Here is an 18,065-nt window from a genome sequence, read left to right on the forward strand (position 1 = left end):
AGAGAGAGTATGATGTGGTTGGAGAAATAGGGAGAGTAATGCTGGAGTGGGCCAGGTGTATGATCAGAAGTAGGAGGCTGCCAAAGTTCCTGTTTCTTTTCTCATATAACAAAATAAATAAAATCATGTCCTGAAACTTCCAGAGCCACTAGTTTGATACAGTGTTGTTCCTTCAAGGAGCCCTCCTTCCTATCAATAACTTGACACTGTCTTGACCTACTGGCTTAATCAATTTGCCTAGGACACAAAGATTTTCCAAGCTTATGTGCTGAAGAGAGGAATTTTTATCTTGATTCATGGGAAATTCTGTGAACTAACTGTGAGGACAGTGAGGACAGTCATTCCATCCAATGCAGGGATGTCTCTGGTCTAACTGTTGGTGCACAGAGTCTGTCTAAACATTCTCAGGGTTGGTGCACTCACATTCTTCAGGCCTACAGGTTTCAAGTGAGACAGCTTCATTTATTAGAAAGTTATTTCTTCAACCAAGCCAGTCTAGGTATTTGAGTAATTTTTACTTTTCTATCCTTGTGGCCAATTCTTCTCATTAAACATTTTGAATAAAACATATCCTCAGACATCTCTTTATGTATCATTCAAATTTTTTCTTGTAAAAAATCTTGTCCTATGTTTTCAACCAGGATGTTAGTTGCTCATTTAATAATTGAGACAAGTCTATGCTAGTGGCTAGGTATATGTACACTGTTTAGAGAGGAATGCTGGACTTCTGATTATGTCTTGAGATGCCATGAAGTGATAATTATAATAGGTAGTGTTCTCTGAACTCAGCATTCCAAAGCTCAGTATAGTGGGAGAAATGTGAGGAAGAAAGGAGATGGGCCATAAGCATATCATCTTATGTTTCACCCTCTATTTCATGCAAACTTAGATACTAGAGAAATTCCTAATGTTAATCTTGAGAAATGCATCTCAAGATGGGCTGGTGTTCATACAAGCCCTTTCTTATGTGGGTCTTTCATATCTCTCCCAAATTAATGTTCAAATCTTAATACTTGAGACCTGAGAATGTGATTGTATTTGGGAATAGGGTCTCTAAAGGGGAAAGTTGAAATGAGGCAAATATGATGGACTCTCATCCAATATAATTAATTTCTCTATAAGAATATTTGTACATAGACACAGGCAAAATGAAGACTATGTGAAGACAGAGGGAAAAGATGGCTATGGATAAGCCAAGGAGAGAGTTCTCAGGAGAAATCAATTCTGCTGACACTTTGATCTTTACATCTAGATTCCAGAATTGTGAAGAAATACATTTCTGTTTAAGCTGGCAGGTGTTTGGTACTTTTCATGAAAGCCCTAGAAAACTTATTTTTGTAGTAAGAAGTAAAGTGCTGCTGTTGACAAATACTTAAAAATGTGAAGATTTCTTTGAATATGAGAAATGGGAAGAGGCTAAAAAAAAGTTGAAAGGCTTTTTTAAAAAATGCCAAAGATTGCTTTGAAGAGATTGTTAGTAGAAATATAGACATTAAAGGTAATTCTCGGGAGGGCTCAAAATGAAGAGAGGAGAGCTGTAGGGCAGACTTTGATAATCTCAGAGAACACATATCAATATGAACAGAATGTTAGTAGACTCTGGGCATTGAAGGTGCATCTGGTGAGTCTCAGACAGGTGGAACATGCTGTTGAAAACTGGAGGGAAGATGGTACATATTATAAAATGGGAAAGCACTTGGACAAATTGTATTCTAGTACTTTGTAGAAAGTAGAATTTACAAGTAATGATATTGGATATTTAGCTGAGGAGATTTCTAAACAAATCTCCTTTGATGGTGTAGCTAGTTTCTCTTTGGGGTTTATGAGATGAAAGAGGGGAGAGAAATTGAATGAAGGTTTTTTAAGTTGAAAAGGAACCATAAAGTATAGATCTGAAAAATTCTCAGCATATCCCTATTGCAATAAAGCAGAAAATATGTCCTGGAAAGAACAAGGCTATGGCTGGACAGCCATTACCAGAAATGATTAGATACATTAAGCAAAAGAAGCCAGGCAGAGAACAGACAAACACTGTATGTTCTCACTTATATGTGGGAATTAAAAATTTTACCAGCTACTGGAAAGGGTAGAGGGAAAGATGGGATAGGAACAGGTTGGTTAATGAGTACAAAATTGCAGTGAGATAGAACGAAGAAATTTTGGTATTCTGTATAACACAGTAGGGTTATCACAGTTAACAATAATTTATTATACATGTCAATAGTTAGAAAAGGGTATTCTAAATGTTCCCAACACAAATAAATGATAAATGTTTCAGGTGATGGATTAACTCAAATCAATAACCCTGTTTACTTATTATATACAGTATATATGTATCAAAATATTACATGTACCACATATGTATAATATGTGTCAATTAAAATCTATTTTAAAAAGGTTTAAGTGTGTGCCATGTGGATCCAAAAACCTAATGCAGCAGCCAGGCACAAAGATGAGGTTATGTAATTGGGACCTGTGGAGATCTTGCTTGTCTAATAGTTTGGACCCCCATGAATTGCATTGGAGACCAACATGCTTCAAGAATTTTTTCATAGTAGCAGAAAAGAACAGGGATTTGAAGACTTGATATAGTGTTGGACTTGTGGGATTCTAAGAGAGGGGCCTATGGAACTACCTAGCTGTAAACATGCAATATCCTTCAAGAAAAGGACAAATGAACCTGAGGTGGTTCAGAAGTGGCAGGATTGCCATCGTCACCACAGGCCCAAGGGACATAGGCTCAGGAGTTGAGGCTGTCTCCTTCTCAGTCAAGAGGACAGGGCCTGCTCACTGGTTTTAAAAGGCCAGACTGCTTTTACCTAGGCCTGATGTTGTGGCTGCCACACAGCAGACATGGTTTGGGCTGTTGCCCATTGAGTCAGGATTCTAGGGCTTTAAAAATCTAATTTGACCTGCTAGGTTTTAGGCTTACATGTGACCCTTGACATCTTTTCTTTCTAATTTCTCCCTTTTGGGATGGTAATATGTATCTTATGGTTGTTCTACTATTGCATTTTGGTCACAGGTAACTCATCTGATTTCACAGGTTCATAGCTAGGGAGGACTATTGTACCTCAGGATGAATAATACCTGAGTCTTACTCACAAATAGTTTAGGTGATTTTAGATGAGATTTTGAAGTTAGAGTTGAGACCAAAATGGGTTAAACCTTGGATGGGGTAGTTTGCATGAGAGAAAGACTAGAATTTAGGGAACTAGAGGCAAGATTGTTATGGGCAGAATTTTCCCCCCAAATTCATATATTACAGTCCTAACTATTAGAACTTTAGAATAAGATGACTATATTTGGAATAAGTTCATTAGAGAATTAACTTAAAATGAATTTATGAGGATGGGTTCCATCTCAATGACAGATGTCCTTACAAGAAGAGGAAATCTGAACACAGACACAAGGGAAGACCACTTGAAGAGACAGAGAGATAATGATCATGCCCAAGCCAAGGAGAGAGGCCTCAAAAGAAACCACCCATGCTGGCACCTTAATTTGGATATCTAGGCTCTAGAATTGTGAGAAAATAAATTTTTGTATTGTTATAACAGCTTAGAAAGCTAGCACATCTTCATACACATCTTGCACAAATATGTTCTTGTTCTTATCTTGTGATCCTCCCCCCCCCCAGGTTTCCTCAGAGACTTCTGTCCTGGAGGGAAGGATATATTTAGAATTTAGATTCCCACTTCCTTTTTTTTTCTTTTTCTGACCTCTGACCCCATAAATTTGACACAGAAACAAATTCCCCCAGAGAAATGATGTACTGGGCTTAGTTCCAGGGTAGTCAACACTTGATTATTCCTTGTACACATATTTGGGACAGCTAAAAAATACCATTAGGTACTATCACATAAACAAAGTAGCATGAATAAAAAGAAGCTATTTCCATCAAGATAGATCTGCTTATCTTCCTGTTGACTTAGACAAGGAATGACATTGTCCTTTAGGCTGCATCTATCCCTGATGAAGAAACAATATTTCTCACAGTGCAAGTCCAATGGTATGAGAACCCCATAGACAGGTAATACATCTACATTAGCACCAGCAGAATTAGTCACAAATGGCGAAAAGAAAAATACCTTTCCTCTTAGCTCATTTGAACTAAGGTGACCAGATTTTAACATTGGTAAAGCCAGACACCATTGGGGGAAGGGGGCGGGGCCTGACAACAATGCAAACTTTGATAAGCAGTTCTCAATAATCAGTTCTCAACAATCATTTGTTATTATTTAAGTTTAACATTATAAAATTAACAAAAATAATATAAAACGCATATCCTGGCAAAATAGCCACATGGCAGCCACCGTATATTCCCTTCCTGTTCTCCCGAGTTCCCTAGCTTGTCATGCATTCTTTACAAAAATCGGGGCTTTTTTAAAATGCTGCAGGATGCAGGACAAATTGTTAAAAATCGAGACTATTCTGCCAAAAGCAGGACGTCTGGTCACCTTACTCTAAAGGGGGGGCTACTTGTTTTGTTCCAGACAGTTTGGTTCCTTCTGAGCTAATTGTCCTTGCCTAAAAGCAAAGGAGGGAGCCAGTTTCTTTCTGATACCTTGCCCAGGAGGGGAGTAGGGCATTTACATTAGCCTTTTCATTTCCAAATGAAGTTACATTAACCTCTTCATTCCCAAATGGAGTTACATTAACCTCTTCATTCCCAATGGAGTTACATCAACCTTTTCAGGAGCTGAAAACTGTATATTCCCTTCCCATTCTCCCACTGTTCCCTAGCTTGTTACGCATTTTTTCCAAAAATCGGGACTTTTTTAAAACACCACGGGACATGGGACAAATTGTTAAAAATCGGGGCTGTCCCACCAAAAGCAGGATGTCTGGTCATCTGAAGCTAGGCACAACAAAGCGTGAAAAAGAAATATGAATAGCTTACAGGTACGTAAAATTGTACGCTCATACATAGACTTCACGATGAGGACAGAAGAAACTTGAGACAGTACTCTGAGTCTAGTTAAAATATGTCTAGTTACTCAATAACCAGGATATCCCAACATCCCAATCTAGAACACATGCTGCCTTTAACTCATGAGATAGTAGGTTCACTGCTTAGGATAGGATTTTGTTCTGCCTAGTGACTCCCACAACACTTTCCTTCCTTTGTGGTTCATGTTAAGCCAGGAGTCTCGATGTTGCCTTTGACTCCTTTTTTCTTCCCTCACAACCTGTAGCAGCATTATCAGGAATCCCCATGGGCACTTTAATAAAAATACATACAAAATCTAATTAATTCTTGCCACACACATTTCTACCACATTAATTTGGAAACACCATCTTCTGTTCTCTGCATTACTACAATAACATCGTTATAATTATTCTCCTGATTCCACCCACACCGTCTTGTTCTGCTTCCATTAACATGTCAGAGATAATCGCCTAGAAACATATGCCAAATAATGTCAATACCCTGCTCAACTTTGGCTTTTACTCTGAGAGAAATTATGAACCTCTGCAAAGTAAAGTGTTCACATGGCCTACAATGTCCTATGTGATCACAAATCCATCCAATTAAAACATGCAGTGGGGTGGGAGAGGCACGTCGTATGTATGGATCAATGAGACGACTGATGGAGTTGACTTCAGCAAAAACAAGTGAACACAGAATACAATTGAAGGACCTACTGAAATGGAAATTCAAGGAAAATATCTTTTGCCAGTAAGGATAACTGAAATAATTTTACTAATAAGCAAAAAATGATAGGAGTGTCATTGTTAGGCCTTCAATAAAGACAAAATTAAAATTACTTTTAGTAAGAAAAAGTGTTATCCAGATGGAAACATGAAAATACAGTAGGGAATGAATAATACCAGGAAAAGCAAATATGTAGATAAATATAGAATATTGACGGTACAAAAGAAAATGACAGTGGTAGAGGGGGAGGTACAAGGAATTAGAGGCAGCTGAAGTGCTCTAATGTCTCCACACAGTTCTCTGGACCATGGGCACTGCTTACTCTCAGTACCTTCATCCCTGTTCCCATGACATCAGGGGTATCCCCTCAAGAGTTGTCAGGGGGCAAAATAATTAGCCTAAATTCCTGCTGCTTATCTAGTTCCTGTCCCGATAGTTTGACTCTAAGCTATAGTCACTCACTAAGTCCCTACCACCTCAGCCTCCCTGACCATAACCCTAGAACCCATTTTACTGTCAGCAGGACATATCTACCTTAACCAGCATGTCCTCTGTTCCATCATGATCTTCCCTTCCATCCAAGGCTGGTTTTCTCTGTCTTGTTTGTTTTTGCCTCTGATACCAACTTTTACCACTTGAGGTTTTGATGAGGTGCTTTCTGTGTAGACCATTTTTTTTTTTTTGGTGTGTCATGGTTAATTCAGGCTGCACATTTAAAGGCACTGTATAGGAATTCCACTTCATCCCAGCTTCCCAGCAAATCAGCCTCACCATGAAGGAGGGCCGAGTGCCTCCCCTGAGGGCCAATAGTTAGGGAAGGTAATCTTAGGTTCAGGACATCTCTGTGGGAAGGAAATGGGATGGGGCCACAGGGCTATGAGGTCACTTTTTAATAGTATCATTGGGAATTAAGGGCAGGCAAAATCCACAAGGAACCCTGGTGAAAGCCTCCTCTCAGGTCCTAGAAAAATAGCAAACATTAAAGCCAGCTGTGGGTGAAAGATCACCTTTATTATTTACTTATTATTGCTAACTATCAAGAATCTATAATCACATTCATGTAGGACTCTCAATTATATACTTAGATATTCCTAATAAAGCTATGAGTTAGGAAAAGTTGTGAAAATCACCTCCAGGTTAGAAATAAGAAAAACAGTTTAGGGATTAGAGAAGTGTCATATCAAGGTAGATATTAATGCATGGCTCAGGCCACCAGGTAAGACAAATGCAAACAAAAACACTTAATGGATGATCTTAGCCTGGTTTGGCTGAAATTTCTTCCTTTGTAAGACACACTCAAGCAGCAGTGGGCTGCAGCCTGTATGTTGCAATGAGGCTGTTTATCTTAAAGGACACCATGAGGGCCATAGTGAGTGTAGCAGAGACACAGTAAAGACCAAACAGCCTCTGAACATATAGCATGACCCCTGAGCAGTGGGACTTAGTGCCACAAAACAAGGGGGGCATGGCCTATCAGAACCCTTGGGATAAAATCCCTGGGTGAGGGAAGGCTCCTTGTATTGCCCCAAGAGATGCAGCCAGAGCATTCCAGGGTCCCCAAGGACTCTCCTCAAGTGTGAAGTAATCTCTGCTTCCATGTGCTTTTGGGAGAAGGGCAGAGGTTTGTGAGTATAAAGCCAGCTACAATCTTCCTGTGTCCTTCCTTCCCAGACCTCTCTTATAGGAGAGGAAGGCTGCACTGGGATTGCATGAAACTCACAGTAGGGGCCAGAATTGTACTCCACAGATTGAGGACTGTGGACAGAGCCAGGACTCAGGGAAACAGGAGGAAAGTAACACAGTGTGGTGAGTGGGAAGGTGGGCACCCTCAGCTACTTCCCATAGCCAGTTTTCATCTTAGAGATCAGCTCCTTGCTCTCCTTCCAAACCTCATATGGCCTCTGTCATTGGGCTTCAATTGGGGGAGAAATTTTGATGGTCCCACCTACCAAATCCTGCATCAATTCCACACCTACTTGTCCCCACCAAGCATGCCTGCCTACTTTCTCTGCCAGTCACCCTAGGCCATGTCCAGGGAAGTGTTAGCTGATTACTCCAGCTGGAATCCTATCACTTCTCACTGTCATTGCTTTCCCTCAACCAAACCAGTGTGCCTACTGCAACTGGAAGGCTTTTATATTAGTCAGGAGGGGAAAAATGAGGCCTGAACTAGAAAGGTGTCAGGTAAAGGATAGAAATACATTTCTGTGATGTTCTTCTACAAGGATTGCAGTCTTGAATCACCTTATGAAGGGACCACCTTTTCATGCCTGGTTCTTTATTCTTCCCATTCTTTTCATATCTTTTTAAGATAAAGGAAGGCATAGGGTACCAAACTGATGACAGTATAAACTGAGTTTATTCAATGTATAGAGGCCCTATATCAGCTGCATCCTGCCCCAGGATTTTTCTGCTATATTACATGGGCACTTCAAAGATCTTTTTCAGCTATTCTGGTGCATATGTGAACATAGCAATGAGAAAACTAACACTCTTTGGATCAACCCATAACCTTTGGGGTGTGGAAACCAGTGTATAAAAATTCCCCCTTTCTTTGCCTACAGTGGACAATTCTGAGGTTCCTTCTACATGAGTCATTGTATGGAATTGGACACAGTGATAGCATTATCCAGATCAGTAATGCAGCTGTATACCCATTTTTCTGCTTTCTTATTTCACTCTTTCAGCTTGTTCCTGTTCACTGGTATAATTTCTATATACTTGCATGGAATCCTCAGTTCCACTTTTTAAAGAACCAAGGTAGGTATTTCCTCACTTTACCCAATTTTTGCTCAAATTCCCTTTCCAATGACCCCCAGAGTGATCTATTTAAAAATTTAACTTATCCTGCTTTCCCTACTCATTACCCTATTCTTCATATTTTTTTAATCCTGACAGTGAATGTATTGTATAACACTTTATCTTATTCATGATGCCATTTTATTATCTATCTACAACCTTTAGCAAACTTGTTCTACTGAGGAATCAGTCTATTTTGTTCATGGATTTTTCTTTAACCTATTCAGTAAAAAAAATCAAATATTTCTCCTTAAATTTAGTTTATATATATATACATATATATATATATATTTTTTTTTTTTGAGACAGAGTCTCAAGCTGTCACCCTGTGTAGAATGCTGTGGCATCATAGCTCACAGCAACCTCCAACTCTTAGGGCTTAAGCGATCCTCCTGCCTCAGTTATTCTATTTTTAGTAGAGATGGGGGTCTTGCTTTTGTTCAGGCTGGTCTTGAACTCGTGAGCTCAAGCAACCCACCCACCTCAGCCTCCCAGAGTGCAAGGATTGCAGGTGTCAGCCACCATGCCCAGCCTAGTTTATATTTTAGAATGTCACATTTATACAAAATGTGAAGAGATCAAACTTAAGGACTGAAGAAATTCAATACTTAGAAGTAGGGCAGGAGCAGGACTGTGAAATGAGAAGCTAAACACTAAAGAATTATGCAAAAGGATTTTATGCATAATCTCACTTAACCTCTCCCTCAGGTAGAAATAGGGCAGTGCTAGTCTCCATTTACAGAAGGGAACAGGAGCTAGGAGATAAGTGATTTGTTCCAGGTCTGTACTAGATTACCCAAGACCTTCAGCTTCTAGAATTTGCTCATATCTTAAGGAATGAAGTCAGTTTATTTTCAGTTTGGTTGTGCTAGATGTGTGCTATCTATTGGTCATCTAGGCTAAAGCAAAAGCCTAATTATTTAGGGTTTGGAAATGGTGACAAGTAAAAAACACAGCTGTCTGATACCTTTAACTATAATATCTTAAAGATATTACATTTCTAAAATAATTTTCTTACTTTAAAAAAAGGTAGTTTTTCTTCAGTGCTCTGTTTGGTGATTGTGGTAAATATAAATGCCTAATCTCATTTAATCTTTATAAAGTCCACTTAATGAGGTTCTTATGAAGAATAGAAGAGGGTCTCTGTAAAAACTGGGAATTCCAGTATTTAAGGGTCTGAGAAAAAAGGAAAAAATGGTGGAGAAGATGAAAAGGAGAAACATTATTAACAATAAAGTGTAGCTATAATGGGAATCAGAAGTTAGTTTTGCTAGAGATTAGAGGGAGTTCTGTGACAAAAATGAAGAAGCTAGTAGACAGGTGGAGAGAAAGCCACATGAATAGGGAATTTAACATCACTTTCAAGGAGGAACAAAAAAGGCTCTTTGTTTTATCAGTAAGCTAGAGGCAATGCCGTATTTACAGAGATTTGTGGGTATTGAAAGGCTTTGAAAGCTATATTGTAAAAATACTCTTTAAAAAAACTTTTTACAATGATGAAATATTCTTGGTAGCAACTAATTACACATAAGATATATTCAAGTGTTCATTAATCATGAGTTTTAAATTTCATTTTATTAAATATAAATTTAAATTTACATAGTGATATATGGCTAGTAGCAACCATATCATATAGAATAGTTCTAGAGAGATTCTCACATACAGATTATGTGGTTAATAGGGCATTAGAAGTTATAAGATTTAACTCATGTATTAATTCTAGTCTGAGATTTCAAGAGAGAAGTTGGCTTTTGTGTTTGAGAGTTTAGCTTACCTAGAAGGCAGAAATTATACCAAAGTGTGTGATAAAAAGTGAGTTGATTTAAACATTTTTTTCCCCCAAGGTATTCCTGACATTATCAAGAACACAGAAACTACTACCTATTCTCCATTCCTTTATGAAAGTTGTCATGTGATATCAATTCAATGGATATTTAATATTGTCAACAATGAAAATCTAAAGTTCCTTTAGGGTAGGAAACATGGATTATGCTTCTCTATGTCTATGAAGGTTACCAGCTTATTTAAGATCTAGAATTGTGAACAAGAGCTAATCCTTACAGATGGGATATCAGAGGGTAAACTCTAATCATATGTAGTATACTGTAGAAACCATATAGAAGGTGAAGAGGCTCTGCAAAAATTGACAAGAGAATTTCTAGGAGCCATGTCAACCTCCAATACTACCTCAACCCACCCAGCTGCCTTCTTGTTGGTAGGAATTCCTGGTTTGGAGCACTTGCACATCTGGATCTCTATCCCCTTCTGTTTGGCCTATACTCTGGCCCTGCTGGGAAACTGCACCCTTCTCTGCATCATCTGGGCTGATGTAGCTCTTCATGAGCCCATGTACCTATTTTTGGCCATGTTGGCAACCATTGACCTAGTCCTCTCTTCTACAACACTGCCCAAAATGCTTGCTATTTTCTGGTTCAGAGATCAAGAAATCAATTTCTATGCTTGTCTGGTCCAGATGTTCTTTCTTCACTCCTTCTCCATCATGGAGTCAGCAGTACTGCTGGCCATGGCCTTTGACCGCTATGTGGCCATCTGCAAGCCTCTGTACTATACCACAATCCTGACTGGGGCCCTTATCAACAAGATTGGCATGGCTGCTGTGGCCAGGGCTGTGATACTGATGACTCCACTCCCCTTTCTGCTGAGACGCTTCCACTACTGCCGAGGCCCAGTCATTGCCCATTGCTATTGTGAACACATGGCGGTGGTGAGACTGGCATGTGGGGACACGCGCTTCAACAATATCTATGGCATCGCTGTGGCCATGTTTATTGTGGTGTTGGATCTGCTCTTTGTTATCCTGTCCTATATCTTTATCCTTCGGGCAGTTTTACAGCTTTCTTCTCATGAAGCCCGCTACAAGGCATCTGGGACATGTGTGTCTCACATAGGTGCCATCCTGTCCACCTACACACCTGTTGTCATCTCTTCAGTCATGCACCGTGTAGCCCGCCGTGCTGCCCCTCATGTTCACATACTCCTTGCTATCTTCTATCTTCTTTTTCCACCCATGATAAATCCCATTATCTACGGTGTCAAGACAAAGCAGATTCGTGATCATGTACTCAGTCTATTCCAGAGAAAGATTGTGTAGATGTATAGTTCTTTTTTTCCCCCACTGGCTCAGTACTGGTGAAGGCTGAATTGAGGTGGAGAGGAAAAACTTAAGAGAAAGATTGCAGAATGTCTTTGTTCGGCAATTCTCCAGTGTGAGAAGGAAAATGGAGGCCTTTTGGTCACAGATTGACCAATCAGATCAGACCAGGTGTTCACCTATAATCTGGCCTGATAGAAAAGGTTTGACCTTCCCTTTTCCCCAGACTTATCACACAGGTAAGGAAGACATAAAGAACCCTCCAAAGTAATATTGTCACTTAGGAGAAAGACTGTATGATATTGGCTGAGATTGGCCCAAGCAGCTAAGATTTTGGTGATCTTTTCATGAAGAGTATGAATGAGGAATTGAACCACAAATTTTGTGACTCAACTGCCAACACCCTATCTAGTACTGAAGTTACCTCCAAACACCTTTTTTGGTGGGTGGACTCTATCCTCTCCCACTATTTTTGGCTTACTATCTTCCAAAGTTATTGCCTCTACAGCTGGACTGCTCCACTTATAAGGAGACCCATTCTTTCCATTAAGTCAATCCCTTTGTGACTTTTTGACCCCCACACATGGACAATTCCTTTATTGATCATTTGGCAAAGGAGTCCTCTGAAATACCTTTACATCAACATATATTATATATCCAACTTTTCACATATGTATTTTATCTCTAAAAATAGTAATTTATTTAATGAATGGAAGAGTTTAATACCATCTTTGGACTATGGACTGTGGAAACAGTAATAGTACCCTTACCTCTTGAAGGTGAGACCTCTGAAAAGAATATACTGTCCTATGCCACATAATAATGTTTCGGTCATGATGGACCACATGTAACAGTGGTCTCATAATATTTTAATATTTTAGTATACATTTCCTGTGTTTAGACAGACACACAAGTGATCATTGTGTTATAATTGCCTACAGTGTTCAGTACAGTAACATTTTATATAGGTTTGTAGCCTTTGAGCAATAGGTTATACCATTTGCCCTGGGTGTGCAGGTTATACCATCAAAAATTGTGTCAGTGCTCTCTGATGTTTACACATAAGACCATTTAACATATTTCTCAGAACATATCTGCACTATTAAGTGACACATGACTGTATTTAAAATATATAGGTGTAGTAGACTGATTGTTCATGATATTTACTATCCTGTTCTCTCATGGGACAGGTATTTGCTTATTCCATTAATTTTAAACTTTGAAATTTGCATTGGATAAAGGAATTTGAGTAGTATCAAAATGTGTATTGGTTTCTTGGCCTTTTGGCCAAGATCAAGTGAGTAGTATTGAAATGTGTCTCAAGAATCAGTGGTTTTAAAATGTAGTTGTATAGCTTAGTTTACCTCTCGTTCTTATCCTCTGCCACAAGAACATACATATCACAAATCAGGATTTTTCTTTCAGCCTAGACTCAGATACATGGAGCAGATGTGACTGACTCAATAGCCAGTCCTGGCCCACAGTGTTCATATAGCATGAACAGGGATGACTGTGTTGTTTCTGTAGTAAACCACTGAGACCTGGGAGTTGTTTCACAGCATAACCCAAGGAAAGCTGACTGCTGGAGTTGTGAGCTCTATCTTGCATTCCAACTTACAACAGCTCAAGCCTTAGAATTTAAGGAAACAAAGTATATATTTCTTTCTCATGTCCTAAAAATACTAGATTTCATTTTTTTCTGTTTTTCTTCTTTCCTTATGTAAACTGTCATAATCAAATACTCCTTCAGCTATTTTTAAAGAAGCTCTTATATATACTTCATGAAGGCCTACTTATACTACTATGTTCTTCTATTTTGTGTTTTGTAACCATTTTGCCTTCTCAGCAATAATAGAAAGTCTCTCAATTCTAAGAAAACAAGAAAACTTAATATCTCTGAAAAAGCACCTCCAGGCTCACATTACTGTGCCAATGCTTACTTCATAAACACCTATGGGGGTGGATGGTTTAAGTGGGTCTCTGGCCAGTTCCCATGTACCTCAATTCTCCAGGCATTGAGACATGTTCACTAGACACTGGACAGCATGAAAGAAAGTGATATAAACAAAGTGCCTCTGTTCCCTGAGACTTTCTAAATTCTCATTTGGTTTTCCTTAGTAGAGACAGAGCAATTCATCTGTTAATGGTTCACTCTCCCAGAGTACACCTCTCCACACATTAACTATGGGCTTGGCCATGTGCTCCACTTTCATCAATGAGGTATTAGCAGGTGTGAAAACAGAAGCTTGAAATTTGTGAACATGACTGGTTAACTCTTTGGTCCAAGGAAGATGAGAGAAAAGTGGAGTGGAATGGCCTGATCAACTTGTGGTTTGAAGCAGAATCCCACAGCCAAGCCCAGCTTGGATTAGCCAATCGCCTGCCAATCTGCCGATGCATCAGCAAACCTAGCAGAGATCAGCAGCGTCATCTCAGCCTATCTTCAAATGTACAAGAAATAGATTTTTATTGTTGTCTGCTACTGAGATTTTGTGGACATTTTTTCTGCAATAACTGGCTTATACATTGTGGAAGCTGTCATTGTTTAGTAAATTGAATAATGGTGTAGTAGATTAAATAAGTATCTCCAGGCTGTAAGATTTGATTTGTTCTCCTGTTTGGTGTAGGAATCATGTCGTCCTTCATGTGATACTTGTAACTTCAAGTAGTGATTTTGTCCTACATAGAAGTTTTATAGTCTATGAACTCCATTACCACATAATAAACACTATAAACTGTTGGCTTTATTCAAAAGTTATATCTTTTAGCAGCTCTCCTTTTACTAAGTTCTTTGATAGAGCATAGCACCTATGAGAATGCATGCAAGCTCTTTAGACTTGAAGTTTTATTATTGTTCCTGCTGCCCAAACTTCATTTTTGGGGTGACTGTAACTAGGAGTCAGAGGAGTTCCCACAAGAGACTGCCCCAAAGCATCCTGAGATTGGTACTGGCTGGAATTGTAAAGACAGAAACACTAAAAGCCAGGGCAATCAATCTAAATAAATTAGGAGATCTTACCGGAGCACTACAGAGGTCCTTGAGATGGACAGTGAGCAAAGAGATATCTTTGGTATCTGGGTATGTCTGAGAGAGGCAGGTCAGGTTATGCAGCTCATATTAGGATTTAAGGAATTTGGCTCAGGATTGGGGCTAGTTTCTACATGTTTAATAACATGTTTGGTCATCATTTTGAACAACCTCAACAACTTTTAATCAATGACTAAGAATGTTTAAGGCCTCAACTTGAGTCCAAGCCTGTGGTGAGAACATATAGTTGGCCAGGTTATGCAGTGGTCCAGTGCAGGGAGAATAGGGACAGAAGACCTCATTCTTAGCAAGGTAAAACATCCCCCCAAAAGGGAAAAATAAAGAAATAAGCTGAGCAGGTGGAATAAAGAAGTCAGCTAGTTCATTGTTAAACCAGCTGCTGCTAAATTTCTTATCTGAGCAGTTTCCTGGAAGCCTTTAATCTCTTCATGTGGTATAAGTGGACTTTCGACATTTTGCCAAAAAGCTATCCCATGACAAATGTTCCTGGTCATTTCCCTTAATATTTGTGCTACCAATGGATTTGAATATCATCTCCATCTTCTCTAGTCCAGACTTATGGTCAGGAGATCACTCTATGAGATAAATTTCTTACTCTGAGGCTTCTGTAGTATCTTTTCCTCAACTCTAAATTAAAAAAATCAAATTACATTTGGCACTAAGGTTATATTAATAGAAACCCTCCTATCCCCTTCCATTGGTTGAATTCAGCTTTGGCACTAGACTTGAGGGACCTCAATATGGGGAAATGACCACCCCTCACCCCTAAATCATGAAGGTTAACAAGATATGGCCCAACTAACCCTGAAGTTAGGGGAAATAGAAATAGAATTCTGGGGAAATAGAAATTTGGGGGTTATGCTAAACTTTAAAACGAGCTTGCACTATTCAAAGTCTTCCATACTTTTGGGATGGTGTGAGGTTTGTATTCTAGCTCTGTCTTACTTGTTTCTTTTGATATTTAAAAATACTAAAGTGATTTATTTCTAAGTTCAGGATAAGGGTAAGGCTGACTGGGAAAGCCCATGAAATCTCTGGGTCATTTCTTTAGCCTTCATAAATAGTTACGGTTTGTAAACTGAGGAATTTCAATGATTTAAAGTCAAACATTTGAGAACTAAGATGTACACAGCTATGACACAGGATCACTAGAATCGGGAGTGATGCTTCATTCTACTTTTCACACAATTTACCACAAAGTTTCTATGGGTTTCTATTCAGAATGGTCTCATTGTGGAAAATTTATGATCAAATCATAAGAGTCAAGTTGTCACAAAATCAGAAGTAGCAACAGGAGTTCTCCAAAGAGGTTTGAAATCATTTCAAGGGATTATGTCCACTACAAGGCCTTCATCTATTCTCACTTTGGGCCCATTTGTTACCCAACCTCCTTCACAATCTCACTTATCTTTCTTTTGTCATTTCACTAAATACATGGCTAGATGTACCATATCCTAGATATGCCATTTCAGGGTCTCTGAAATGGAATCTCCTTTCTGTCTCCTCTCTGTTAACCCTATTAGTGAGATGTGGAGTATTGTAAATCCACTGTTCATATAAGTGGGGAAGGCCCTGATTTGAGGATATTAACTTCTGTGGGTACTGAGGGCTCATTCCAAGTCCTATTAGACTAACACTTCTTATATTTTCTCCATCTTCAATAAAAGGTCTTTTCTGGGACAAGCCAAATGTAGTGAAGGTCTGGAAAATCTCAACTGTGTTGACAAGCTTTTCTAACCATTTATAAACTGTCTTCAAAATTATGCGTCTAGAAATTGTGCTTTATAATATTCTTCAAAGAGAAACTAGAAATCTTATGCCAAAATAGTAAAGGACAAAAGTGATCTTTACTTCCTATGTGGTGTTTATGGTTATTGTGCTTAATTTTGTGAAATTAAATAGGTGAGAAAAGGAAATTGTAATGTGAAGACTCACTCATGCCTTGAGTTTCCTTTCCACTTTAAGATATAGATTTTCTATGCAGCATAAACACAATTATCAGAATAGACTGAGGGATTGCTAACCCTTATCCCCACAGTTAAGGTATGACCCAGAAATTTCATGGGCTTTCCCAGTCAGCCTTATCCTGTTATCACACACACACACACAAATGTATATGTCTGATGGACATAGAAGTCACCTGTGTTGAGCCCCTGCCTTAAAAATATAGAGAAGTCTCTCGCGGATCTGTCTGGTGCGAACAGCATAGACAACCGGGTTGAGGATGGGTGGGATGAGGAGGTAAAGGTTGGCCAAAAGAATATGGATGTGGGGAGGTACACCATGGCCAAAGCGGTGAGTGAGTGAGGAGACAGCAATGGGGATATAGAAGATGAGGATGGCACAGATGTGAGAACCACATGTCCCTAGTGTTTTAAGCCTGGCTTCAGGGGTAGAAAGCCCCATTACAGCCCTAAAAATCATCACATAAGAGGCAGCAATGGCCAATGAATCCAGGATTAATACCAGGAAGCCAATCCCCATTCCATATAAGTCATTGATCCTTGTGTCACCACATGCCAGGGTGACCACAGCCATGTGTTCACAGTAGGAGTGGGCAATGGTTTTGGTCTGATAAAGGGGCAGCCTCAGGCGGATCATTAGGGGCAGAGGTCCAATGTAGAGAACTCCACGGAGGAGGGCAGCCAGCCCCAAACGACCCACCACAGCATGAGTGAGCACCAGGGTATGGTGTAGTGGGTCGCAGATGGCCACATAGCGATCAAAAGCCATAGCAAGGAAGATGCCTGATTCAACAGTGGCAAAGCAATGGATAAAGAACATCTGGGCCAAGCAGGCATCCACACCAATGTTGCGAGCACCAAACCAGAATATGGCCAGAAGTTTGGGCATAGTTGTGGTTGACAGAACCAAGTCAATGACAGCCAGCATGCACAGGAAGAAGTACATGGGCTGATGCAGGCTACGTTCCATCTTTACCACCACCAGGATGGTCACATTTCCCATCACAGCCACCAGGTACATGGAGCCAAAGGGGATGGAGAGCCAGATGTGCAGGGACTCTAGTCCTGGGATGCCAGTGAGCCGGAAGGAGGAAGGCACAGAGCAGGCATTGTTAGAGGTGAACATGTTTGGAATACTAGGAACTCTTAGTTTGAGCTTGCTTTTGTGATAGATGCTGTATTGGGAAACCGTTGACTAGATTCTATCCATCCTGGCAACTGATGGCACCTAGGATAAAGAATTCCAAATGCCAACTTGAAAATTAACATATTACATATTTTACAAAACTAGTAATCTATGACGATGCCCACCATTATGTGCAGGACAGGCATGCTTATGATTTTTACTGCTACATTGCCTGACTGCACGGTAGAAATTCCTCCAAATATGCATTCCCTTTTTATTCATTTTATTTTGTGAAATTAAAGGAAATGTAAAATACAGAGTTGTTCAATGTAATGTTTACATGTAAATCCATGTAG

General features: G+C 39.5%; 2 protein-coding genes across 2 annotated transcripts; one reads left to right on the forward strand and one right to left on the reverse strand.

Annotated features, from left to right (window-relative positions):
• The first annotated feature begins 10,609 nt into the window (after positions 1 to 10,609).
• LOC100952021 (olfactory receptor 52K1) lies at positions 10,610 to 11,625 on the forward strand. The gene has a single exon (XM_003780950.2). The coding sequence runs from the start codon at positions 10,626 to 10,628 to the stop codon at positions 11,568 to 11,570; it is 945 nt and encodes a 314-aa protein (XP_003780998.1). The 5' UTR covers positions 10,610 to 10,625; the 3' UTR covers positions 11,571 to 11,625.
• A 5,130-nt stretch (positions 11,626 to 16,755) lies between these two features.
• LOC100955686 (olfactory receptor 52M1-like) lies at positions 16,756 to 17,712 on the reverse strand. Its single transcript, XM_003781379.2, has one exon. The coding sequence runs from the start codon at positions 17,707 to 17,709 to the stop codon at positions 16,756 to 16,758; it is 954 nt and encodes a 317-aa protein (XP_003781427.1). The 5' UTR covers positions 17,710 to 17,712.
• Positions 17,713 to 18,065: the final 353 nt, after the last annotated feature.

This window comes from Otolemur garnettii, unplaced genomic scaffold (genome assembly GCF_000181295.1).
Source record: "Otolemur garnettii isolate 467f Iridium unplaced genomic scaffold, OtoGar3 scaffold00001, whole genome shotgun sequence".
Lineage (NCBI taxonomy): Eukaryota > Metazoa > Chordata > Mammalia > Primates > Galagidae > Otolemur > Otolemur garnettii.

What these genes read in the sequence shown, in the direction of transcription:
- LOC100952021 (XM_003780950.2), top strand. Translation starts at nt 10,626, where the DNA reads ATGTCAACCTCCAATACTACCTCAACCCACCCAGCTGCCTTCTTGTTG.
- LOC100955686 (XM_003781379.2), bottom strand. Translation starts at nt 17,709, where the DNA reads ATGTTCACCTCTAACAATGCCTGCTCTGTGCCTTCCTCCTTCCGGCTC.